At 47.1% G+C, this 25269-nt stretch overlaps 1 protein-coding gene across 6 annotated transcripts in view; it reads left to right on the plus strand.

Annotated features, from left to right (window-relative positions):
• LOC118719129 (prosaposin) overlaps window positions 1-25269 on the plus strand; it is a 32936-nt gene that overhangs the window by 3239 nt on the left and 4428 nt on the right. Inside the window, exons 2-9 of one of the 6 annotated variants that reach the window (XM_036438202.2) lie at window positions 13999-14132; window positions 14783-14857; window positions 15390-15515; window positions 16445-16645; window positions 17036-17179; window positions 18354-18410; window positions 21823-21831; window positions 23906-24031. In XM_036438202.2, coding sequence (XP_036294095.1) covers window positions 13999-14132; window positions 14783-14857; window positions 15390-15515; window positions 16445-16645; window positions 17036-17179; window positions 18354-18410; window positions 21823-21831; window positions 23906-24031 — 872 coding nt within the window. The remainder of the gene's footprint in view (window positions 1-13998; window positions 14133-14782; window positions 14858-15389; window positions 15516-16444; window positions 16646-17035; window positions 17180-18353; window positions 18411-21822; window positions 21832-23905; window positions 24032-25269) is intronic. The other 5 variants (XM_036438203.2, XM_045581751.1, XM_045581752.1 and 2 more) reach the window with 5 other exon arrangements.

Here is a 25269-nt window from a genome sequence, read left to right on the forward strand (position 1 = left end):
CCATTTTGGGGGGACACCCTCTGTATATTCATTTGATAGCTGCTGCTGTTTATGATGCAAGACATGAATTTATGTCATAGTCTGCTGAGGATCAACAGAATTCCATCTCACCTGCCAGGAATTTTTGATAAACACCCTGTTAGTCAATTTTCAATTAGTAATCAGTTTTACTCTGAAAATGTAATTCAGGAGGGTTTATTTGTATTAACCAAGCAAGGATTTGGTAAGTGCTTGAATTACATTTGACAAGCTGTGTCCTGTCCCTTCTATGAGAGTTGAAGGGTATATTGGATTGCGTGATCTGGGTTTTTCTAGATTGGGGAAAGGAGAACTTGAACTTGTTCCTCCATTTTCTTGGTAATCGAAACTATGGAATGCCAGGCCGGAACCTGAAAATGGGTAAGAGGAAGGGTGGACAGGGTGTTGTTGAGGCAAAGCGGGAGGGGGCAGGTAACCACCTTATAAGCACGGGAAGCTCTCGAGGCCAAAGCAAGCCACCTCTGAGCCATGGCTTACAACACACACCATTTTAAAACTGATAAATATAGTGATTAGGGTGAATAATTTAACTGTTGCAGAAGTACTGATTGCTTTACTTTTTGTCCCATGAAGTTCCAGAAAATAATCTGAATTATGCCTTGTGTAATGGCTTTTGTGCACTGAAAAATAATCTATTCAAAGATCACGTTTCTTGAGGAATTTATAATTCGTTATGCTGAGGCTGAGATGATAACTGGAGTAGAAGTTAGACTATCACATTGCTGACAGTAGCTGTGTGCCCTGGGACAGGTTACTTGAACTGCCTACCTACCTGTAATAGTCATTCCTGTCTAATTGGGTTGCGGTGAGCTTCAATAAATCACTATGACAGGCTTAGGTAGGGAATACTATTGTATAATAGAAGGCTTGCTGCTAACGCAGGAGTGGAAACAATACCGTGTTTGTCAATGTCCTTGTCCCACCAGCACAGTGTCCCTTCTCTGCCCTTGATTTAGTAGTATCTCCTGTTGTCTTGCATTTCAAAGGTTGTTTTAATTTTAATAAAACAAAATTAGATTTCCATAAATATGCATGCTGGACATAATTACTGGGCCAGGAAAACAAACCAGGGAAGGTAGCCGTTAGGAGGGAGATGGGAGTCTACACTATAGGCTGCCAAACTCGGTTTTTATTAGAGCAGCCCAGCAGATCACGGCTGGTTCCTGGTAACCTGAATTCTCAGGTTCTAGGCCCCTTGTTACCGATTGTGATTTCTAGGGGGTACAGCTGTTTAGCCACCACCCTCCCTTTGCCCTAGGCCTCTTGTTACTGATTGTGATTCCTAGAGTAAGTCTGTTTAGCTATCACCCTCCCTTTGCCCCACCTCCCTCCATAGATAACCACCCTCCTGGTATTGATGTTTATCATCCTCCTGCAGGTCTTTTTTTTAAGTTGATTTCAGAGAGGAAGGGAGAGGGAGAGAGAGAAACATCAATGATGAGAGAATCATTGATTCGCTGCCTTCTGCAGGTCTTATACTTTTTTATATCCATTTTAGCCTTCATCAATGTGTGTAGTATTGTTGTCTTGGATATTTAAAAACATTTTAGAGCCCGGCCTCTCAGTGATTGAGCATAAACCTATAAATCAGGAGATCAAGGTTCATTCTATTCCCGATGAGGGCACATGCCAGTTAGCAGGCTCAATCCCCAGTGTGGGGCATGCAGAAGGCAACCAGTCAATGATTCTCTTTCATCATTGATGTTTCTATCTCTATCCCTTCCCCTTCCTCTCTGAAATCAATAAAAATATTAAATTTTTTTTTTTTTACAAATATTGTATATGTGCTAGGGTTAGTATTTTCTTGGCTAGCGAGGTTCATCCATGTTGATAACTATAGCTCTGTTTCATTTTCACTGCAGAATGATATTCCATTTATATCATACTTATTCTCCATTCTGTTGGTAGACATTTGGGTTATTACCATTTGTTTTATTTTTCTGTTACAAACTACTTCTATCACTATTGTTGTGCACATGGACAGACATTTCTTTGAAGGATATACCTAGGAACAGAAATGCTTAGTTGTGGATTGTACATATTTCACCTTAACTAGAAATGGCTGAATTACTCTCTAAAATGATTTTGGCAAAATATGCATTTTTTACTTGAATCATTAATACTTGACATCAAACTTTAAATTTTGCCAATTTGAAGAGTAAGTGGTGGTTTGTGTTTACATTTCTGCTTTTATTTATTCTTAGAGGTCATTTCATGCTAATCCAGATACTAGATCCTATTACTACCTCGTTAAAAAAAACACACCAAAGAACAACAAACTTCAAATTTTGGAATAATTTGAGATTTACTGAGAAGTTACCAAGATAGCACAGTGAGTTCCTACATACTTTTCACCCAGCTTCCGTTCGTGTGCATACCTTATAGACCCTCTGCACATTTGTCAGAAGAATTAACATCCCGACAGTATGTTATCTACTGCAAGCTTTATTTGGAATTTATAATTTTCTCACCAATTGCATGTTTCTGTTGCAGTGTCCAACCCAGATTACCACATTGTGCTTTGTGCCATGTCGTCTTAATCTCCTCCTACCTCCAGCTGTTTAAAATCTAGCTGCTGAGTATTTCATGGTGTAGATGTGCCAATGTAGCCAGCCCTAAGCGAGATGAATTCTAATGACACTTCTACATTTTAAATTGAGTTCTGGCTATATTTGGATAGATACTGCTTTTGAAAAGAAATAATTTACATTGTAGGCAGAAATTTCATAAATAAGATAGAAGGAAATACTGGAGTTCTTTTGGCCCGTCCTATGGTTGTCGCTTATCCTTCAGTGTGATGGCACACTCTCTTGCAAGGTCACATGACATCTGGCCCTTGGCTGCCTCTCAAAGCTCTCTTCTCCCTCCTGTCAGGTCAGGGCTGCTGTCAGCCCCGTCGCCTTATTGTTCGCAGAACCGTTGCATTCTGTACTCTCCCTGAGATGACCCAGGCGGTGTGCTCCCTCCTTTCAGGTGTCTGCTCAGGTGTTGCCTAATCGGATTCCCCCTGCTCTGTCTGCAGGGGCCAGGCCATCCTGCCCTAGTGTTGCTCTTCTCTGGCTTGGCTGCATTTCTCCTCATGGCACTCACCCCTGCCTGGCATTGCGGTGCATTTATCTGCTGTGTCTGCAGCATGTGCTGCAGTGCTCGGCACAGAGAGCTCAGCACTGCTGACCGGTGTGAGGTGTAGCCACGTAGACTTCCACTCAGGAGTGCCGGTGGGTTGGTGTGCAGGACACTTAGTGTGAATAGTGCTAAGTCTATCGCAGTGAAGTAAAGCATTTTCTTTTATTTACTGACATGCATTTTAAAAGATCGTGTTTAGGAGTTGACAAATCAGAAGTGAGCTTCTGATGTTTATAATAGTTCATGTCCAGGTTAGAGGGACCCCTGAAACTGTGCGGAGGATTTAGTGGGTGGGAGGGACCCAGGAGTCCAGCATGATTTACATGCCCCTGGTGGCTTTGATTTGAGATAAATCTGAAAGAGGAACCAGTTATAAATTGAGGAAGCTGTTTCCCCTCCGTTTTGTTCCAGAAGTTGGTTGTTTATAACCAACTCAGTGGTTCTCACGTGCTTCATTTTCAGGGGCCTTCATACTCAGAAGTTACCGAGGGACCTCAGAGAGCTTTTGTTAGTGGGGCTGTATCTATCGATATTTACCGTCTTATAAACTAAGCTGACAGAATTTTATAAAACCCTTTGGAAATAATGATGAACCCATTACGTTTAATGAGTTTTTATGAAGTAAGTTTTCCTAAGACAAACATTTAGGGAGAAGATCGGCTTGTTTTACAGTTTTGCAACCTTGATAACACCTGGCAGGATTCTCAGCTGCTTTTGGCCAGTCTGTTGCAGTGTCACTGTCCTATGCCTCATTTGTGAGTGAATGGGGGGAAAGGGCAGCTTCTCGTGGTATTGTGAGAGTTTTCACCTCTCGGCCCCCCTGGAAGGACCTCTGGGACCCTCAGGGTTCTCTGCACCAGCTTAGAGCCACTGCTGTAGCTGATGTGCGGGAACTACAGGCATCGCAATACCTAACACTGGGAGTTAATTGTGTGCCCAGCATTGTTCTAGTGCTTTTTTTTCTTTTCATTGATTTAATCCAGAGCAACTGCATCAGAATGTAAGTCAAAAGTGATGTGTATAGTAGACACACATGTATCTGAAACTTTAATACATAAACAATCACGTGGGGCAAGCCTGTAACACTGAGTTTCCTTAGTGGGGTTTGCGTGAAATCTTTTTTAGGGTATTATTCTTCTACAAGTGTTGAGACCACCCTGCCATTTGGCAGGGATGGGTAGGGCCCGTGCCAGTTTCTGGCTCACTGCATCAACTCCTGAGCAGCACCCTGGGCTGGGTCTAGAACATTCGACCCCTGCCGGTACCCGTTCACCTGACTGGACCCTGGTCAGTACTGCCAGGGCCACTTCTTCGTGGTGCACTTGGGGCATCACCTTACCTAAGGTGACTAAAGTTCACCTGTGTCCATCACCTGATAGGATGGCACTGGAAGAAGAGCTTGGCCAGCAGGCGTTTATATTGGACTGAAGTGCTCCTGAGTGAACAAATGGGATTTTCTCTTTCCCAAATTAATTATGCCACACGATACGACTCTTGTACAGGATAAGAAGATTGCTTTCTTGTCCCTCAGTGTCTCAGTTATTGCACAAGGTAATTTGCCCGAGGACTCTCTATCCTTTCCCACATAGATTACTTGTTTTAAAATGATCTGGCTTGTGAGGGAGATTAAAAAAGCAGGGCGGTAGTGGGAGAGGAGAAGCAGGGAAGAAAGAACCTTTGTCTTATGTAACAGGAATAATAGCTTATCTGGGCCAGAGGCGATGGGATGGCAGCCTAGCTGAGCGGGTGCCGAATTGCCATGGATTTCTCCTGTGATAAGGGGACTATTTGGACCTTACTTTCTACAGTTTGAGGCAGCGGCCTCTGCAGGCGTGCTGTTCTGAATGATTAAATGGGCAGTGTTTCTACAGTATTCTGCTCTGCAGAGTGTTTTCCAAAACCTTCTTTGCCGTAAAAGGTACTTGTGACACCAGCTCTGATCAGGTAGCCCATGTTGCTTTACTCTTGCTCTTAGGGGATCTGAAATGTCTGACTGCAGGGGACCTGAGGTAGCTGCTGGCCCTCCTGGGGTTAGCCTCTCTTGGTTTCCTAGCAACGTGCCTGTTGCCATGGTGATACATTACTCAGAGGGCAGATCCACTGCCTTTGGGATGTTTGCTCTGCTCCTTGGCGCTAGGAGGCTGCATGCATTTTCTATTACCCTTTCATTGGTAGCTAGAATGTGTTACCTAAAATATGTAAAAGGAGAAACGTGTTGTATGGCTAAAATAAGACTGACTGACTTAAGAAATAGAGCATAACATATACCTTCTGGAAAGGTCTTCATTGTGAGGTTGCTTTTCAGAATCTTTAGTAATTACCTGGGCTTTTATTTATTTTTATTATTTTTAATATATATTTTATTGATTTTTTTACAGAGAGGGAAGGAGAGAGATAGAGAGCTAGAAACGTCGATGAGAGAGAAACATCGACCAGCTGCCTCCTGCACACCCCCTACTGGGGATGTGACCGCAACCAGTGTACATGCCCTTGACCGGAATCGAACCTGGGACCTTTCAGTCCGCAGACCGACGCTCTACCTCTGAGCCAAACCGGTTTCGGCTACCCGGGCTTTTAAATAGCCTCATTGGAGGTGCGTTTTAGTAAAGACTCTTCTGGTGAATGAGGTAGATGAGTAGCTGGTATGTAGTTAGGCTTAGGTTTGCCTGCAGACAACAGAGACCTAGAAGAGTAGAGGTTTACATACGATGGAACTGCTCCTGTGTGTCACAGAGGGATTAGGAGCTGGCAGTCCAGCGCGAGGCTGGTGGTTCTGCTCCCAGAACTCGGAGCCTCTTCCAGTTGGTGTTCTGCATCCTTGAGGTCTCGCCCCTCTTCGTGGTCCATCATGATTGCTAAAGGCCCAGCCATCACACTTGTCTTTAAAGGTGGTAACCTACTGACATCCCATCAGCAGCACGTGGTTTCGTGGCTGTGAAAGCGACTGGGAAGTGTAGTTTTTAATCGTGGCGGCTGTGTGAGTAGCTAAGTCTGCTGTTCCTTTGACAGGACTGAAGGATAGACACGGAGTGTTGTGCCCGTTAGATTCTGGAACCCACAGTCCGATGCAAAGGCAGAAAGTCTTTATTCTCACCCGTTCCAAACTCGGACCCCTCTCTAAGTTTCCTTCTACGTTTTATATTTTAGTCCAGCTATGCAAGTAAGCACCCTTTGCCTCCCCCTTTCCCGTTCCCTTGCCGTTGCGGCATCTCCCATAATTACAGTTAGGCTGGTCGGAACCCATGAATGCATTCCACAGCCATCAGGTGGGTCATCATGAGATGAGTATCATGAGATGAGCACCTGAGGGATAAAACCTCTCTCAGGCCTAGCCTTGCTTTAATGTTTGCCATAAGATATTGTATTCTGGCTTTACTCAACCTTACAGGAGCACCTTGGTCTCTGCACACTGGGCACTAATTGTTCCCCCGAGACAGATTGCAAAGGTTTACTATTTTTCTGACTCTAAAGGTAACAAGGAGGAAATTAAATTATGCCACAGAATAAAAATGAGAATGTGAATGCCTCTCCTTGTTCATCCTCCTTAAGCTCACCCAGCAATTCTGTACCAGTGCTTTGTAGCTACCGGTGCTTTCTCATTAATCTTCACAGAATCCCCGAGAAAAGGCACTCCTAGTCTCCACAGTTTGCAGGTAATTGTGGTGCAGTATGTTGTCCGGGTCTTGGCTTTAGAGGCCAGCAGAGCAGGGGGTTCACTCAGGTCTGTCTACCCCCAACACGCAGGCAGCAGTCTTGTTGCCATGTTGCCCCCTCAGCTTTCTCGTCAAGGAGAGGCTTCTAAGGTGGGTTCCAGAAATAATGTGAGCTACGGCAGCTTTAAGGGATCAGAGGGAAAGCGGCCTGTAGCTCCAAGTTCATGAGTTACTGACAGCATTTCACCTGTGGCAGTGTGGGTGCTGGCTGGCACCCCTCATTCCTGCTCATGCAGGACTCTTGTTAAGCACCTAGGACTCAGTATTGGCTCTTTGCTCATCTCAGTGTAGCTGCGATTCCCGGGTCTTGGATTTACCGTATTTTTCGGACCATAAGACTCTCTCCGGACCATAAGACGCACCAGTTTTTAGAGAAGGGAAATGAAGAAAAAAAGATTCTGAAACAAATAGTGTCCTAAAATATTTTATGTGCATTAAAACCCAACATCACAGTAATAAACACATGTAATCAACCCTGTAAAGTAAACAGCAGCATTTAGAACTATTTTAGAGCCGGGCAAGCACACAGAGACCACACAGAGCCGGGCAAGTAAAAAAACTTTTTTTTTAAAGTATATGTGTAGGCTATATTTGGACCATAAGACGCAGGGACTTTTTCCCCCCACTTCTGGGGGGAAAAAAGTGCGTCTTATGGTCCGAAAAATACGGTAGCCACTTGGGAGGTTGCTGGGATACAGGGCAGTGCTCCAGGTCCTTGAGCTGCCACTTAATTACTAAAGTGTAAACAAGCAGAACAGCCCGATTCAGCTGATTGTGGAGCACCTATTCTGGGCAAGGGGATGGGTCAGAGAAGGGTCCTGTTGCTACCACAGATGATGACAGTGATGATTAAATGATGGTGGCATTTTAAAATACCAGAGAGATGATGGTAAGGGCATCAGAGTGGGGAGGGATAGTATTCTGGTGCTTGAAAGTGCGTAATTTTATCTTGATTCTCACTGACACCAGTGGCTTTATCTTCATTTCACAGAAGAAAAACAATTTCTGAAGTACAGTGCATTGCTGAGGGTCATTTGGACAGGACTTGGAGCCAGACCCTATTTCAGCATGCCACATTTAATTAGGAAGGCGGGAAAATTGCCTTAGAAGGCTCACTCTGGACTCCAGGTTTAGTTTCTTTTCACAAGAAGTCTTCCTAGGAGCACCTGAAACACTCCTCCCGGGCTGCTGCGTGTTTTCCCAGATGTGGCTGGCCCTGTGGCCGCCGTGCCCCACACGGGAAAATTCCATTGTAACCCGTGCTGGATAGTGACCTGCCTGTGGAATGAATGGCTTACTTTCTCCGAGGCCTGGAGAGTAAAAAGGGAACAGGGAAATACGATGAAGTCTTTTAAAAAGCCCGGCTAACAGCCTGAAACTCTCCTGTAGGTTTCAGGTCTCTCGTTTCAGCGGTCAGAGTTTGCCACGAGGGCCCGATGCCAGGCCTTGCAGCTAAGAAGCATCGCGCTTGATTCCCTGAGGAGTGTTCATGTCTTCGCATGACACATGTAGCCAGCAGCCTCCGGGGTCAGGCGGACGCTCTAAGAACTTTCTTAGAGTTCAGCATCTTCCCTCAGAGCAGGAAGTGGGTGTCTGGGGGCAGACTGCGAGGGCGAGAACAGAGATGAAACCTCTGCTGGCAACGTTTTGAGAAATTACTCCGCAGAACGTGGTTTAGGGTAGTTTTTATGTATTTGGCATGTGTTCATCCTGAGAATGTCCTTTGCCTCACTATTTAAGAATTAAGACTTGTAGCTCCAAAAGGTCTTCTGGCCTCGCTCACCACTCAGGACCCCTCTTCACAGAATTAGTTCCTCACGGGTTGGGCATTTGTTTGCTTGGGTTGCTTCTGCTGTTGGAGAGCTCATCACTTAGTGAGGAAAGCCATTTCCTTTTCGTGTGCCTGAGGATGTTAAATGTGTTCCTTACCTTACACTGTGGTCTGCTCCCTGACCTCTGCTCACTGCTCTGAGGTCTGGGGTCTGAGACCACACAGCAGATCTGCTCCCATGTGGTAAGTAGGTGTCCCACAGCTTTGCCCGTGACTGTGCCCCCAAAATATTCTCCAGCTGGACACTTCCAGTCTCCCAGGGAACCCGGGAGTGGTGTCACGTGCCCTCACCCTCCCGACCCGCTTGCTTGTCACCATTTCACAGGAAGCAAAGTGCGCAGCTGTGCCCTGCCCTCCGCGCCTGTGCCCTGCCCACTGCGCTGCTGACCACCTCCGTCCCTGTTTGTTGGTGCTTGCTAAGCCCAAGACAGCAGTTTTCAACCTTTTCATCTCATGGCACATACAGGCTAATTACTAAAATTCTGTGGCACACCAAAAAATATATTTTTGCCACCCTAACAACAACAATAAAAGGTTTAATTTTGATTGATTTACAAAAAAAAAAAAGGGGGGGGATAATAGTAATTAGCTACACGTTTTGCTTCAAAGTGACTTTTTAAAAAAATTAGGAACTCATGGTTGTACATAAGGATTTCTGGTACCAAAAATTAATCATTCGGATCCACCCTTATGTGATAAGACAGATAAGATGTAAGTTTACTTACGTTTATGATTCAAGACAGGGCATTCGCATGGAAGGCTGTTGTCACTTTTTAATTTGACGTCTAAGGGAAAAGAGGTCCGTGCCCCTGACTGAACGGTCAGGCATTGCATGTTTTAAAACTTGCTGTGGCAGCCGGGTTGAAAATCACTGGCCTAAGAGACCAGTGATTTTCATGTTTCAGTTTCATGTTTCAGTTTCATTTTCCCGGCTCTTGTATTTTTTGGAATTTTTTGGTCAGCCTGTCAGCCCTTGCTGCACCTCTTCTGGATTGGACATTTTGGAATGACCTTCCATTGTGGTTAGGAGTCTCCTTCCAGTTTTCTGCCCCATCCTGCCCCATCCTGCCCCATCCTGCTCCATCCTGCTCCATCCTGCTCCATCCTGCTCCATCCTGCCCCATCCTGCCCCATCCGCCCCATCTGCCCCATCCTGCTCCATCCTGCCCCATCCTGCCCCATCCTGCCCCATCCTGCCCCATCCTGCCCCATCCTGCCCCATGCTGCCCCATCCTGCCCCATCCTGCCCCATCCTGCCCCATCCTGCCCCATTTGCCCCATCATGCCCCATCCTGCCCCATCCGCCCCATCCTGCCCCATCCTGCTCCATCCTGCCCCATAATGCCCCATCTGCCCCATCCTGCCCCATCATGCCCGGCCTGTGGACACACACACTTACGTTATTTCCCACAGGATGGACTCATCACTCGGCGATGAGTGTGCCAGATGATGTCTTTCCCACGTGCCCGAGGTCTGTCTGTGCAGCCTGGCCCCTCCCTTTGCCCTAGTCTTGAAAAGACAAAGGAGAATTGTCTTGGAATGCTCAGCAGTTCCCTCCGTGTCCTCTCCGCTTAGCCAGTCTGATGTCTCCATCTTTTAGGTGTGAGTTCACATTTATTTCAAAGATGTTTCTAGCTCCCCGAGGCAGTCAGTGTCTGTGTTGCTTTGTGTATGTGGCCCCTGCTTTTCTGTTTTGCTTTAGGGTTTGTGCCTCCCACTGCGGGGTCAAGCACACCTGTTCAATTTGGTCTCCCAAGGGGAGTCTGAACTTGGCCCGGTGATTGGAGTTGGTAATCCATGTACCTCAGTTGCTTTCCCCCTTCTGTGGAGAAAAACATGCTTGCCTCTAGAGCTTTCAGTGCACAGCTGGGTTGTGATGCCAGAGAGCCCCCTGAATTGGTGTGAGGATTTTGTGTATAAAATTTTCTGGGACCCGGCCAGTGTGGCTCAGTGGTTGAGCGTCACCCTATGAATCTAGATTACAGTTCGATTCCCAGTCAGGGCACATGCCCAGGTTGTGGGCTCAATCCCAAGTGGGGGGAGGGTGGGCAGGAGGCAACTGATCAATGAATCTCATCATTGATGTTTCTATTTCTCCCTCCCCCTTTCAGTAGCAATATATTTAAAAAATAAATGTTCTGGGGACATGTTCCCCCATATTCTGACCCGTTATTTGCTTCCCTCTCAGATCAGCTCCCCAGATGAGCACCTGAGGTAGCTCAGTGCTGTCACCAGGCTTGTGTTTGAGCCTCGCCTTATCATCCCAAGGACACGCAGTTATGTCCGTCAGTGTGCGTTGGGTTCCTGGGAAATCACATCTGCTGCCGCCACTGCCCTGCCGGCTCACTGAGCTTTCCGGGCCTCTGGGAGCGCAGTGCTGCTTCGAATCTGGCAGTTTCCCATGGAAACCACATTTCCAGCCACCAGCTTTTGGAATGTGGCTAGTTGAGTGTGTGAATTGGTTGTGGTGGTGATTTTGCCTCCCAAGGAGCAGAGAGGCTGTAACCGGGGCAGCAGATGAATAATGCATTTGCTGGTCTCTGAATGGGCGCATACAGATAACTTGGCTTGAGCTTTATGCGTGACCCATGACTCAGTCCGTGTGAGTGGTTTGTGGAACTGTAGCTTTGGTTGAATAGCTAGTGATAATAGCATTTCAGTTCTTCCCCTCCCTTTCCTGAGAGGAGAGCACCTGCTGACCCAACCTATGTTGTGTACTGTGTGTGTGCGCGCACACCTGTGTGTCAGTACAATTACCATGCCCTCTTGGCTTGCAACGTGTGCATGCATGACTCTGGCAGTAACCACTGTGCTGTCTGCTGGAGTTGCCGCTGCACAGTGGCCCATCTCCATGGAGCCTGATGTAATCTGTGTTTCCTAGTGAGGTTTTTCCCATTTTCAGTTTCACAATCAGGGATACCATAGACCTCTTTTAGAAACAATAGGAACTCTTAAGGTAGTTTATAAGATAGTTTTTTGAAAATTATACATTTATAACACTGGGAGTTTAATAATAATTTAGATAACCACTCTGCTTTGTTATTCTTTTCTGACTTTTGTATAATTCATATAACATATTCTTGAATTTTTCTATTATTCATTACCTTTATTTTTAACAGCTACTTAATATTTTAATAAGAATGTCATTAGTTTTTCTATTTTTGTGTTTTAAGTTGCATCTATGTTTTTTAGTATTGTAAATTAAACTAAATATATTTATGCATATCGATTTTACCTATTGAATTGCTCAATTTCTTTGAAATGTATATCTAGATGTGGATTACTTTTATATATTTTTAAAAATATGTTTTTATTGATTTCAGAGAGGGAGAGGAGAGAAAGAAACACCAATGATGAGAGAGAAATCATTGATTGGCTGCCTTCTGCATGCCTCCCACTGGAGACTGAGCCTGCACCTGGGCATATGCCCTTGACTGGAATCGAACCCGGGACCCTTCAGTTCTCAGGCCTGTGCTCTATCCACTGAGCCAAACCAGCTAGGACTAGAAGTGGATTACTTTTCAAAAAATTAGTTTTCATTGACAGTATTACAACTGTCCCCCATTTTTCCATCCTTTGCTCCACTTCTACCCAGCAGAAGTGGATTACTTTTGAAGAGGGACTTTTTCGTTGTTCTTCTCTGGGACAATTAAAAAAAAATTAATCTTTGTTGTTGAAAGTATTACTTATGTTCCCTTTATTCCCCCATTGATCCCCTCATGCCCCAGGCCCTCTCCGCCCCATTGTCTGTGTCCGTGGGTTATGTTATATGCATAGCAGGTCCTTGGTTGATAACCTCCCACCCGCCCTCCCCCACCTTCACAGAGGGATATTTTTTCATTTCTTGAAATACATTAGTATAGTAAGAAATAGCAGGCCCTGAACAGGTAGTTCAGTTGGTTAAAGCTTTGTCCTAATACACCAAGGTTGCAGGTTTGATCCCACTCAGGGCACAATCAATGAATGCACAAATAAGTGGGACAGCCAATCAGTGAGTGTTTCTCTTTCCCTTCCTCCCTCCTCTCTCTCTCCTTCCTCTCTGTCTCTCTCTCAAATCAATAAAGGAAAAATAATACAACAAAACCCCAGTTACATTGCTATCAGTGTTATAAGAAAGCAAAAATATGGCACCTTAATTTGCATTTCTTTAGTGACGCTGAACCTTTGTTTTCCTGATTTTGTACAGAGAGGAAGGGAGAGAGATAGAGAGTTAGAAACATTGATGAGAGAGAGTCATCGATCAGCTGCCTCTTGCACACCCCCTATTGGGGATATGCCCTCAACCAAGGTACATGCCCTTGACCGGAATTGAACCTGGGACCCTTCAGTCCCCGAGCCGACACTCTATCCATTGAGCCAAACCGGTCCCGTGAACCTTTGTTTTCCTAATCCCATTTCTGTGCACGAGATTCCTGCCCAAGTCACAGTAGATGAGACGCTGTACGCCTGGTTCTGAGTGTACAAGACCACGTTCACTTTGCTGTGTGGTCTTGCTTTTTGCTAGTAAACTTGTTTATGTGCAAAAGCAAAAACTCATGCCATTAGGTTTTTAAAGAGCTGTTTCTATTAGAACATTAAGAGTCATTTTTCTGTGCAATAAGGATCTGAATCTTGGTGTTTTCCCCTATAGATTAAAAAAACAACTTTGGCAATCAAAACCGGTTTGGCTCAGTGGATAGAGCGTCAGCCTGTGGACTGAAAGGTCCCAGGTTCGATTCCGGTCAAGGTCATGTACCTTGGTTGTGGGCACATCCCCAGTAGGGGGTGTGCAGGAAGTAGCTGATCGATGTTTCTAACTCTCTCTCTCTTCCTCTCTATAAAAAAATCAATAAAAATATATTAAAAAAAAAACAAAACACCCCAACAACTTTGGCTAATTTTCATTCTACAGAAGTTAAAAATCTTACGTTTAAATAACAGTCTCTTGTGATTTTTTTCATTGCAGCGTGACATGTTTATTTAAGGTTATAAAGACTAAAAGGTCTGGTACCCCCTAGTGTGGCTTAAAAATAATTTGAGAGGAAAAAAGGGAGCCAGATATATTAGTCCTTCCAGCCTGAGGCTTACATGACAGCGCAGCTCCTTGTCTGGGTGTGGTGCCTCTGGTTGGCGTTCCTGTAGCTGGGTGAGGGCCAAGCTGGTGTCGTGCTAAATGCCAGGACTAGCTCACCCTTACCCTGGGTAAGCAAGTGCGGTGTCTGTGTGGGCAACGAGCCACCTCCTCACCATGGTTTTCCTTTATTTTAATTAATTAATTAATCAATTAATTTATTACCATTTTCCTTTCAGCTGCAGCCAGCCCTGTCCTGGGCCTGAGAGAATGCACCAGAGGCTCAGCAGTGTGGTGCCAGAACATCAAGACGGCGGCCGACTGTGGGGCGGTGAAGCACTGCCTGCAGACAGTCTGGAGCAAGCCCACAGTGGTGAGCACCCTAACCATGTGCTCCCTCCCCGTGTGGCGCCTGTGACACTGCCCTTGGCACAGCACTTTCTCGCCTCATTCTGTTTGCTCCTCACGGTGACCCTGTGAGGGAGGCAGAACTGTAGGGGGTGAACCATTCTCACTGAGGGAATGGACCGGAGAGGTTCCATTCCCCCAAGGTCACCCCGTCTCTTGGTGACAGATTGGACGAGGTCCTCCCATGTCCACGCTCTATGCTCCCTGCTGCCCTCCAGGCCTTTTTGCAGGGCCCCCCTCACCACCCAGCAAGGGACCAGCAGGTTCCCAGCCCCGTCCCCAGAACTGGGCACATGAGGATGGCTTTCATCCTGGCCACTCACTCAAAATCTAGATGCTAATAAGCTTTTCAGGCCTTTTTTATGTTTTCTTTCTCTGCCTCTCTCAGCTGCCTGTTTGGGTCACTGATTCAGACCCTAGAACTTTAGTAGATATTTAAGATTTTATTTCCAGCTATAATCTAATTGCCTTTTTTTCATCCAAACAACGTTCAGGTTGGGAACCAGGATGTGCCTGTGTGTCAGATGGCCATGGTCACGTCTCTATTTTCAGCTGTGTGTGGTGCGAGTTATGTCCTACAAATACAGATCTCTCCCTCGTGTTCTCTCCTCTTAGAAATCCCTTCCCTGCGACGTATGCAAAGATGTCATCACTGCAGCTGACAACATGTTGAAAGAAAATGCCACTGAGGTAAGTGCCATATGTGTGTGTGACTGACTGCTTGCCTGGTGGCCACACGATTGGTCACTTCGAAGCTGTGACTTGGGAGGGGAGGGGAGTGTCTACCATGGAATGGTCTAGGTTCAGGCAGGATCTAATTAAGTCAGGTGGGCCACATACTGCTTCTGGCATAGTTCTTCCACTCGCCCCCCAATCTTTGAAAAATGTAAAAGGCCGTACAAGCCCAGGCCGTGGGCCCTAGCTTGCTCCCGTACCCCCAGGCGTTCAGTGCCCAAGTCCATTGGGATTTTGTGTCGCATGCTGTTAACCTTTGGGTCCGTCTGGCTGTCTGCTCTCTGTGCCTGTGAGACTGCAGCCTGAGGATCTGCTTCTTGCCCCATTGACGTGATGAGCCATGGCTCCCACCCCCCGGCTCCCAGGTCCCCTTCCCTGAGGGTTGCTGCTTCCAGCTGTCACTCTTCCGGGAGCTGTCGAGGGCCTCTTGCTCTCAGCCCGTGTGTAGAAAAGTGCACGCTGACCTGCCCTTGCCTGTGTCCTCCAGCAAGAGATCCTCGTGTACCTGGAGAAGACCTGTGACTGGCTTCCTAAGCCGGACCTGTCGGCCTCATGCAAGGAGATGGTGGACACCTACCTCCCGGTCATCCTGGACATGATTAAAGGGCAGATGGTACGTGCTGGAGGACAGGTCTTCCTCAGGCGGTGCTGGGGCCCAGGGAAGCACCGGACCAGGAGAGAGGGATTAGAGTGGCAAGTCCATTCGTACCCGTGGGCTGCCTCAGTGTCTTGACTCCAGTTCTGACATCCAGAACGGCCCTCGCCCGGCGGCACACTCGGCCTGTAGCTTCCAGGGGCGGGTGGGGACAGGAAGTGGGGCTTACAGACCTACTGAAGGGGGGTGAACTGGCATACCCCGCTCCGTGCTGATTTGATAACTCCTGTGGGATCTTAGGAGCAAGCAGTTCATTTCATTTCTGTCATTTGTGTCCTAAGGAGTAAGTCAGGGAATTCACTTGTGGGTTCAGCTACAAGGAAGCTCAGTGTTCATTTGTTAAGTATCTGCTGTGTGTGAGCCATGTGCCAGAGGTTGGGTTTTCAGCAGTGAGCAAGGAATTTGGAAAGACCCCAGCAAAGAGGAGGGGCTTAAAAGACAGAGGACCGTTGTCCCAAGGTGGGACCACGTGCAGCAGGAAGTCCCTGGGTCACAGCAGGGGGCGCCATGATGACAGGTACCTTTTTGAGAGGGTTTGGTTAGATCTCCCGCCGTTGGAGCTGAAAGAGGGAAAGCTGGCAGAACAGTCCGGCGTCAGATGTGCTGGGGGCAGTGGCGATGGACAGATGCATAGCTTTTAGAGGATGAATGGACTAGACTTATTGATGGAGGGAGGGGATGTCTTCAGGTTTCTGGCTTGAACTGCAGGGAGAATGGTGCTTAAGCCATGGCTGAACTATAGATGGATGGGGAGTGGGTTGGCGGTTGAGTGTGAGGTGCCTGTGAACTGTGTGTGCGTGCATGAGGCCCGCTAAGAGAGAAGGAAGGGACTCATTGAAAGGCACCAGGTGGGAGAGTGTTTCCAGCTGGACTTCCTTCCCCACCAGAGCCAACCCGAGGAGGTGTGCTCCGCGCTCAGTCTCTGCGAGTCTCTTCAGAAGCACCTGGCAGAGCTCAATCACCAGAAGCAGCTCGAGTCCAATAAGATCCCAGAACTGGACATGACTGAGATGGTGGCGCCCTTCATGGCCAACATCCCCCTCCTCCTCTACCCTCAGGGCGGCCCCCACCACGAGTCCCGGCCGAAGGTAAGGCAGCGCTCGCTTCGGGCTCCATTCGGATTGGATTAGACGAGTGTGTGTGCTTCTGATCTGGGGGCTTGGGCAGCAGCGGGCCTGGGAATGGTTGTGCCATGCAGTTGCTGAAGAACCTGGATATTTACAATAAGCTCAATAAAAAAACAGGGTTTTTAAAATATGCAACCATTTCCCCCCTCCCTATTAAGTTATACTAAATCACTGCCCAGTTGATTTTTAAACTGTGGACAGTTTCAGAGCCTGTGAAAACACACTGTTCACCGCCCAGAGTCCCATCCGGTGCTGATGTGTGAGCACGGGAGGCCCTTTTCCTAGGAATTAGAATCCTCTTAGTGACTACAGGAGCGCGTGGCTGACAGCCTCCCCTCCCCGTCTCTGTAGGCTGGCGGGGATGTTTGCCAGGACTGCATCCAGATGGTGACCGACATCCAGAATTCTGTGAGGACCAACTCCACCTTTGTGCAGGCCTTGGTGGAACACACCCGGGAGAAGTGTGACCTCTTGGGGCCTGGCATGGCCGACATGGTGAGCCTGGTCTCTGTGGGCTCTGGAGACGGGAGTGGGGACCCTGGAAACTTCACTTCCTGGGGTGCCATTTAGAGTTCATCTTAGGAGCTCTGAGGACAAGATTGTTCAGACAAGTCCCATTCCTTCCAACCAGAAGGCACTGGAACAGGTGGTGGGCACTTACACACGGTTGGTAATTGCCTTTGTATATGTAATAGAACTCGTGGAAGGAGAGACTTTGGTGAAGATTTCTTTTTCTCCCAGTAATCATGTATGTAAGAACACACTGGAACCACTTCCAGCCCTGTTTCTAAAAGCCTGGCTGTAGCATGTTAATCCTAAGTGTGCTCTCCCACAGCCAGCAGGGTTGATATCTGTGGGAAGTTCCGCAGGTGGCTTGCAGGAGGTTCAGCTGGATGCCCTCCTTACCCTGAGAATGTTAGTCCTGTGGGCTCAGAAACTCATTTTGTTAGCCCCTCAGGGGGCTTTATTTCTTGGACCCTGTTCACATTAACCACACTCAAGAGATTGGTGTGCAAAACCAAAGTGCTAGGTTAATACCTGACAAGCAAAAAGCCTCTGCTGGGCAGGAGCAGGGAGCTGTTGTAATGACGACATGGGTCCGGGGTCCAGGGCAGCCTTCTGGAGGCGAGGCTCCCTCCGATGGCTTGCTGTCTTGTAAGCCTGGAACCTTAGCCCCATTGCAGGATCTGTGCACATGGGCTTCTCCAGTATGGAGAGCTGTCCTGCTTTTCTCCCTGCGGAAACTCTCCAGTTAGGACCTATTCTCTCAGGTCTGCAGGAAATGCCTACGTGTGTAAAGAGGCAAGTTGAAAATCATCATAACTTGGTTCTGCTGGGTTTCAGTTTTTAATTCTGTCCAAGAATGTGGGGAAGGATCTGAAAAGAAACCTCTGATTCCCAACACTCATAAGTTGCTACTCTGTGATTTTGGGGCAAGTTTGGGGCAGAAAGGAGACTGGAAGGCCTCATCTCCAGGGGCCTTTGGCAAACCTTTCCAAAGCACCGTTTGCACACGTCCTGTAAGGTAGAGATTAACCACATTGCCACTTTCATCTTAATAAAGCTTTCCCAGAGCAGACATGTACAAGACTCGACTTTGGGTTGGAAATGCTGATTGGTGGTGTGTTGTAGTGGTGATTTCACTAACTGTGTGTTTCTCTGTCCCCAGTGCAAGAACTATGTGGACCAGTACTCTGACATCGTTATCCAGATGATGATGCACATGGTAGGTGGCAGTCCCGTTCCTCCTTAGCATTTTTCTTTATCTCGAACTTTGTGATTTCCAGGAATTTTGAAAAGTATATAGTTTAGTTTCCTTTGTTTACCTTTGAGACCTAACCTGGGATAAAATGAGCCCTTTGTGACCAGCTGACTCTCCACCTGCAGCTCACTATCTCCCTTCCCCTTTCCTAGCTTGCCCACCCTCACCTCTGCCCTGGCCACCTCACCTAGTGAATGTTCATGTGCTGTGCCCGTGTGAGCTGCCCATCAGATTTCCAGCATTTGGCTTTCCCCCTTGGCCTCATGAGCATGGTCTGCTCTGTAGCTAGGCCAGGCCTGAGAACCGCTGTGCTGCAGCCTCTTAGCGCCGGTCCTGCACTCTGCAGCCTCTTAGCGCTCACACTTGCCTCTGATGTATCCAGGTGGTAGTGGCATCCCTTCATGATCCGAGCTAGGAGGTATCATCAGCTACCAGCTTCATGCAGAAAACTGGCACGGAGCAGTATGGCCTGAGCATCATTCCTTTGGCAACATGCTCTGGCCTCCTGAGGCCTAGCCTGGAGGGATGGAGGGGTGGGTTGCACTTTTTCCATTCTGTCATGCTTGCTTCTGATGAGTTGAGATTGGCCTATAGTCCTTGAGTTTATTCTCTAACCAGGGACTGTTGGGTAGTTTTATTGGAACATATTAGGTCTAGTGATAATTAATGCCGTTTTCTAATACTTTTTTAAATCGAATTTATTTAAACAATACAACAAAATTTAATCAACAATATAGTTGCCGTTGTTTTCTACTTGTGCCCAACACTCAGGAAGCATTTTAATCCCTCTGTTGTATAATTCTTGTGATTTTGATGCAAAAAATTCGGTCAATGCATTTTTGAGGCATTCTTCATTATTAAATTTTTTTCCAAGAAGAAAGTTTTGCAAAGAACGAAACAAATGGTAATCGGAAGGGGCAATATCAGGAGAATGTGCAGGTTGAGGGAGAACTTCCCATTCCAACTGGCGCAGTTTTTCAGCAGTGATTCTTGCAGTATGCGGTCATGCGTTATCGTGGTGAAGAATTACACCCTTCCGATTAATCGGCGCGGGTTCTTTTTCTCTTAAAGCTTGAGCTAACCTTTCCAATTGGGCACTATACACTGCACTTGTAATGGTTTGGTTAGATGGTAAAAGTTCATAATGAAGAATTCCTTTAAAATTCCACCAAACACACAACATCACTTTTTTCGCATGCAAGTCAGGTTTTGGCGTGGGCTGCGGAGCCTCATTTTTGTCCAACCATTGAGGCCGCCTTTTCAAATTAACATACAGCACCCATTTTTCATCTCCGGTAACAATTTGCTCTAAAAACGGCAAACGGTTTTGACGAGAGAGGAGCGAACTGCAAATTGTGACTCTTTGATTACGGTTGTTGTCGGTCAACTCATGAGGAACCCATTTTCCAAACTTTTGGACTTTGCCAAGTGCACGCAATTGATTGGAAATTGTTTTTTGTGAACAATTTAAAGTTGTCGCAAGCTCTTGTTGGGTAATTTGAGGATTTTGCACCCAAAGAGCTTGAAGAGCTTCTTGATCAAAATTGGACACACGGCCTCGACCACTCTTGTCATCTAACGAAAAATTTCCCTCGCGAAATTTCTCAAACCAACGCTGGCATTTTCTGGCGCTAACTGCATCTTGACCAAGAGCACTACAGATGTTTTTTGCAGCCTCACTTGCTTTTCTTCCTAATTGGAACTCGTAAAGCATGCAGTGCCGAATATGCTCTTCATCCGCCATCTTCTTAGCCCTAGTTTTGCAACAAAAACCAAACCAAACACAAACTTTTTCAAGCAAAACTTGTTAATTGCACTTCACACGTTCTGTAGATACCACGTGTTTGAAGGTTATGTCAATACAAGTCAATGCCAAGCAAGATTTTAAACGAATGTTTTAAAACGACATTAATTATTACTAGACCCGGTAGCAATGCCTATTTTGTGCTACAGCAGCAAAGTTGAGTAGTTGAGATCTTAATGCTCGCAAAACATAAAAGATGTACTCTGGTCCTGCTCTAACCACGCAGACTCCATCCAGTCACAGTAGAGGTTATTTGGGGTTATTACTCACACTGCACCTTGTTCTACGGCAGCTTACAAAGGCAGCAGCGAGAGTGGGAAAAAGTAAGCCTTTGGTGTGACTTGATCTGATTAGTGCTTCCTCATAGCTAACTAAAAAACGTTTCTCATTGTAAAAATTATGCTGCATATACGTTCTTTGAAAATAGGATAATACTTCCCAAATTGAAAATCATTTGCGGTTTAAGAAAACATCAGTGGGGTCATACTTTATATTCTACAAATTTTGTAGTTTGGATTTAAAAAAATATATATTTTACTGATTTTTTTACAGAGAAGGGAGAGGGCTAGAGTTAGAAACATCAATCAGTTGGCCTCCTGCACATCCCCTACTGGAGATGTGCCCACAACCAAGGTACATGCCCTTGACCGGAATCGAACCCGGGACCTTTCAGTCCACAGGCCGACGCTCTATCCACTGAGCCAAACCGGTTTTGGCAGTTTGCATTTTTAATCTAAAATTATATTGGTCATTAAATATTTTGTACAAATGGTTTTTAAGTGGTTGCATAATATTTCACTGTGCGACTAAAGGTCATTTATATACCCAGTCCCCTGTGGCTGGGTGTTTGGATTGTTTGCAGGTTTGCCCTTGGGATAAAAGGCTTGACGAGCAGCCAAATCTCTGTTTTTCCTAGAATAGGTCATTAAAACTGAAATGTGAAGCAAAGTGCAAGGCTTTTGATAGTGTCAAACCAGCCCTCCAGTCTGGCCTGTGGCCACTGCGGGTAGATCGTTGGGAGACCTGGGCAGTGGAGAGCGTGGCTCAGTCCCTCACGCCTCCAGGTGTATGTATAACACACTGCCCTAAGTTGGGCGGCCCTGTGTCTTGTTCCATTTTGCTGCTCATCACCAACCTGAGGGGAGGGCCCTGCAGGTGTGGGGTTAGGCTTCTGGGATGAGTGCGCTTCATAATGTGCATTTTCTGGGGTCCTGCTGCCCAGTGAACTTGATTTGTTGTGTTAGGGACAAGGTAGGACGGTGCACACACAAGCTGGGGGAGTGATCTGTCCAGTAGGAGGGCCAGAGGTTAGGGACATGGGTCGGTGCACACACAAGCTGGGAGAGTGACCTGTCCAGTAAGGAGGGCCAGAGGAGTTGGTAGGGCCCAGTGTGCGCTCAGTAGTAGGAACAAGGTGGGGGCTGATGTGTGACTGAAGGATGGTTCCCCTAAACTTCTGGTGATATCCTAAACCTCATTAACTGCTTGATCATTGTTTAAATTTTTTCTTAACTGTTGTGTCCTTTCCTTTCTCTTATTTTATCTCCGATTTCCTGTTTTTTTATTCAACAGCAGGATCAGGTATGTGATGGGGATTTGCTTGGAGTAGTGGTTGGCTGCTGCTTGTAGCTCTCTCGCTCATCCCTTTTGTATGCATGATCCCCTGTGGCAGATCCAGGGAGAGACTGGAAGGCAGGGGCCCTCTCTGGGTGGACAGGCTGGCAGGGAGCTTCTGCATCTCTTCCCTGAAACTCAGCACTTGAAGTGGCGGGGGTTCCATCTCTCCTTCAGGAGCCACGCACCCTGGGCCAAATCAGTGCCCAATGGCCAAATGCCAGGCCACCAGTAATGATGGGGACCCAGGGGTGGTCCCCAAGATGCCGCAGCTTCCTGCACCGTAGGCCTTGTTTCTGTCATGGCTGGAGCACAGCATGTCCTCCTCCCATTTTCCATGCCCCGGAAGTGCTGCTCCCGCGTGAACACATCCATTGCAGACAGTGAGCAGGCTGTCCGGCTGCTGGATCTGAGCGCGGAGACAGTCTCTTGGTTGCGGCTTCTGTCTGTCTGGGATGAGGTCCTGCAGACCCAGGAGCCACCGCAGACGGCCTGTGAGCTAGGCTGCGTGGCATAGAGTGGGGGACACTGAGTCATCAGACCATGGAGCCAGGTGCCCGTTTGGGGCTGTACTGAGCATTGCCTCCTTTTGAACACTGGAACTGAAGATTTTTCAAAGGTTTTTTTTAAAGTCTAGTAGGAAATTTGGCTGAAATATCTGAATTTTCACATAGGCCTCATGGAACAAAGCTGATTTGAGACAAAGCAGCCCGCCTGAATCTTTATATTTTTAAAATAGATTTCAGAGAAGAGAGAGGGAGGGAGAGAGAGAGAGAGCTGCCTTCTGCACACCCCACACTGAGAATTGAGCCTGCAGTCCAGACATGTGCCGTGACCTCCTGGTTTGTAGGTCGACGCTCAACCACTGAGCAACACCAACTGGGCTTTTTGTCTGTTTTCTAAAAAGTTTGCTCTATCTTTGGCCACATTGTTCCCCCCTCCCCCATTCTTTTATTTATTTACTTATTTGTTATTTCAAATACATTTTTATTGGTTTTAGAGAGGAAGGGAGAGGGAGGGAGAGACATATCAATGAAGTGAATCACTGATTGGCTGCCTCCTGCATGCCCCACATTGGGGATGGAGCTTGCAACCCAGGCATGTGACCTCCTGGTTCATAGGTCAGCGCTCAACCACTGAGCCACGCTGGCCGGACTTTCCCCCCATTCTTAAAGTGTGCCACAGACAGGATACTTCAGATACACTTTCAGATGCCCCCGCCCTTAATTTATTCACAAGGTGAACCATAACCACGATCCAGCTCTCTTCCCTTCCTGGGCCTCACTGTTAGCAATCCTACTCCCTCTGGTTTGGTGGTGGGAGGCAAATGCCACCAGGCCCAGAGTAGTAACTGGTGGCATTTGGTTTACAAAGTATACACACTATGTATACTTTCCTTGCTCTTGGCCATCGTACAGTGAAGTGGTCAAGATGTTGTCCACACTCTCTAGTTCTCTGTGGCTTGGTGTCTGGTTGGGAAAAGGGATCAATCTGGTGACTTGAAGGATTCATTATTTGGGGGCTGGGTTCTCGGTGAACTGTGTCTGTGTAATTGTGCACATAGGATGTGGTGCTTTGAAAAGCTAACATTTCCCCTTAGTGCACCATTGTAAATGGTCCTGCCATTGATGACCGGTGTGGTTTTATTTCTAACACATTTGTGAGCATTATAGTTCCTCCTCCAGAAAGAACATAGAGCTTACTTCCCACTGAGCTCAGCTGGAAAGAGGCTCTAGAGCAGGCCATGTCCGCGGGGATGACCGATCACCGTAACCTCGGGGGTGGGGTCTTGCTTCCCTGGTTGTGGCAGGGACAGCGCTCTGTCTGACCTCCCCGGGGCTGGGTGTGGCCTCCTCCCCCAGTGAGGCGGGTCCGTCAGCATTTGCACACGCTCCTTTGGATTTAATGAGGAAGTTTTAGGCATCGGCCCTTGACATTGGGACCAGGGTGCTCCTTTGGCACCTGACCTTTGAGCATAGCGAGTGGGACTCGGGCGGTGGGTGCAGGCTGTGTCTGACTGCCTTTTCTGCGCTCTCTTTAGCAACCCAAGGACATCTGTGCCCTGGTCGGGTTCTGTGAGCAGGAGGTGCCCATGCAGCCTCTGGTCCCTGCCAAAGTGGTCTCAGAGGACGTCATCCCTGCCCTGGAACTGGTGGAGCCCATTAAGGTACCTGGTGTTCCTGTTTGGTCTTGGCCAGCGCCGTATTGAGTACATTTATTGCCGTGGTTATCAGCCCCAGCGCTCACGGGATCGAGTCTACATTCTAGCACGTCATTCAGGTCCTTTTCCTGTGCCCGCTCCAGCCTGACTCTCTTAGGATGTGCTCTGGCCTCCCCCACGGCAGCCAGAGTACAGACTTGCTGTTCCCAGACCCTCACAGCCTCTCCGGTGCTATCTGCCACCCGGGCATCTGCTTTGTTTCACTTGGTGACAAGCCGCCTTTATTCCATAAGCAGTTTATATTCAGCTCGTCTTATGGGTCAGGCAGTGCTTGAGAGATGGAGCCTAGAACAGCCCACCTACAGTGGTGAACAAAACTGTCCTTGTGTTTATGGCGCCTGCAGTCTAGTTCTTAGTTAACTGCCCCGCGTCCAAAACGTAACCATCCCTCACGCCACGATATTTGGAATTTAAATCAATTGGCAATGAATATTATAAAAATAGATATATTCCTCACAATTCGGGTGTTCTTGAATATTTTCACCTGAAAATTCTCAAGAAAAATGATTTTAAAGTTGGTCAGGGCTCCCACTTAGGGAAAACTTTTTTTTTTTTTTTTTAATAGATGCATGTGGCCTGTGGGGAAGGTCTGCTGCTTGGGGGCCCAGCCACGTGATATCTTACCATGTGGCACATGCACATACTTCTTGTTCCAGAACTTCCCACGTCATTCTCCTTTGGCTGCGCTGCCTCCCTCTCCTCCTCCCTCAGCAGGTGCAGCGTGTGGCCTACAGGAAGGGTTAAGGTGTGGAGATGCTCGGAGGCCTTTGCCCACCTGGCTGACAGATTAATGGCCAGAGAAAAGGGAGAGTTACAGTTTGTAACCTAGTCATAGCACTTAAATTTAAATTAAATTAAAATTAAAAAAAAATTCAGGCCCTGCTTGGTGAAGCTCTGTGTAAGTGTTGTCCATGTACCAAAGGGTTGCAGGTTTGATTCCCGGTTAGGGCACATACCCTGGTTGCAAGTTTGATCCCAGTCAGGGTGTGTGTGGGAGGCAATGGGTCAATCTTCCCCCTCTTTCTCCCTCCCTCCCTCTAAGCATGTTTTTGGATAAGGATTTTTTTTTTTTTTTTAAGTCTTTATTGATGGGGTAAGGATTTAAAAAGAAAATGCAGGTGCTCAGTAGAGAGTGGCTGGTGACTGCTATATCTGGCAGGGATGGAAAATGTTTCTATTGTCAC

Source organism: Pipistrellus kuhlii, unplaced genomic scaffold, assembly GCF_014108245.1.
Source record: "Pipistrellus kuhlii isolate mPipKuh1 unplaced genomic scaffold, mPipKuh1.p scaffold_m20_p_15, whole genome shotgun sequence".
Taxonomy (NCBI): Eukaryota; Metazoa; Chordata; class Mammalia; order Chiroptera; family Vespertilionidae; genus Pipistrellus; species Pipistrellus kuhlii.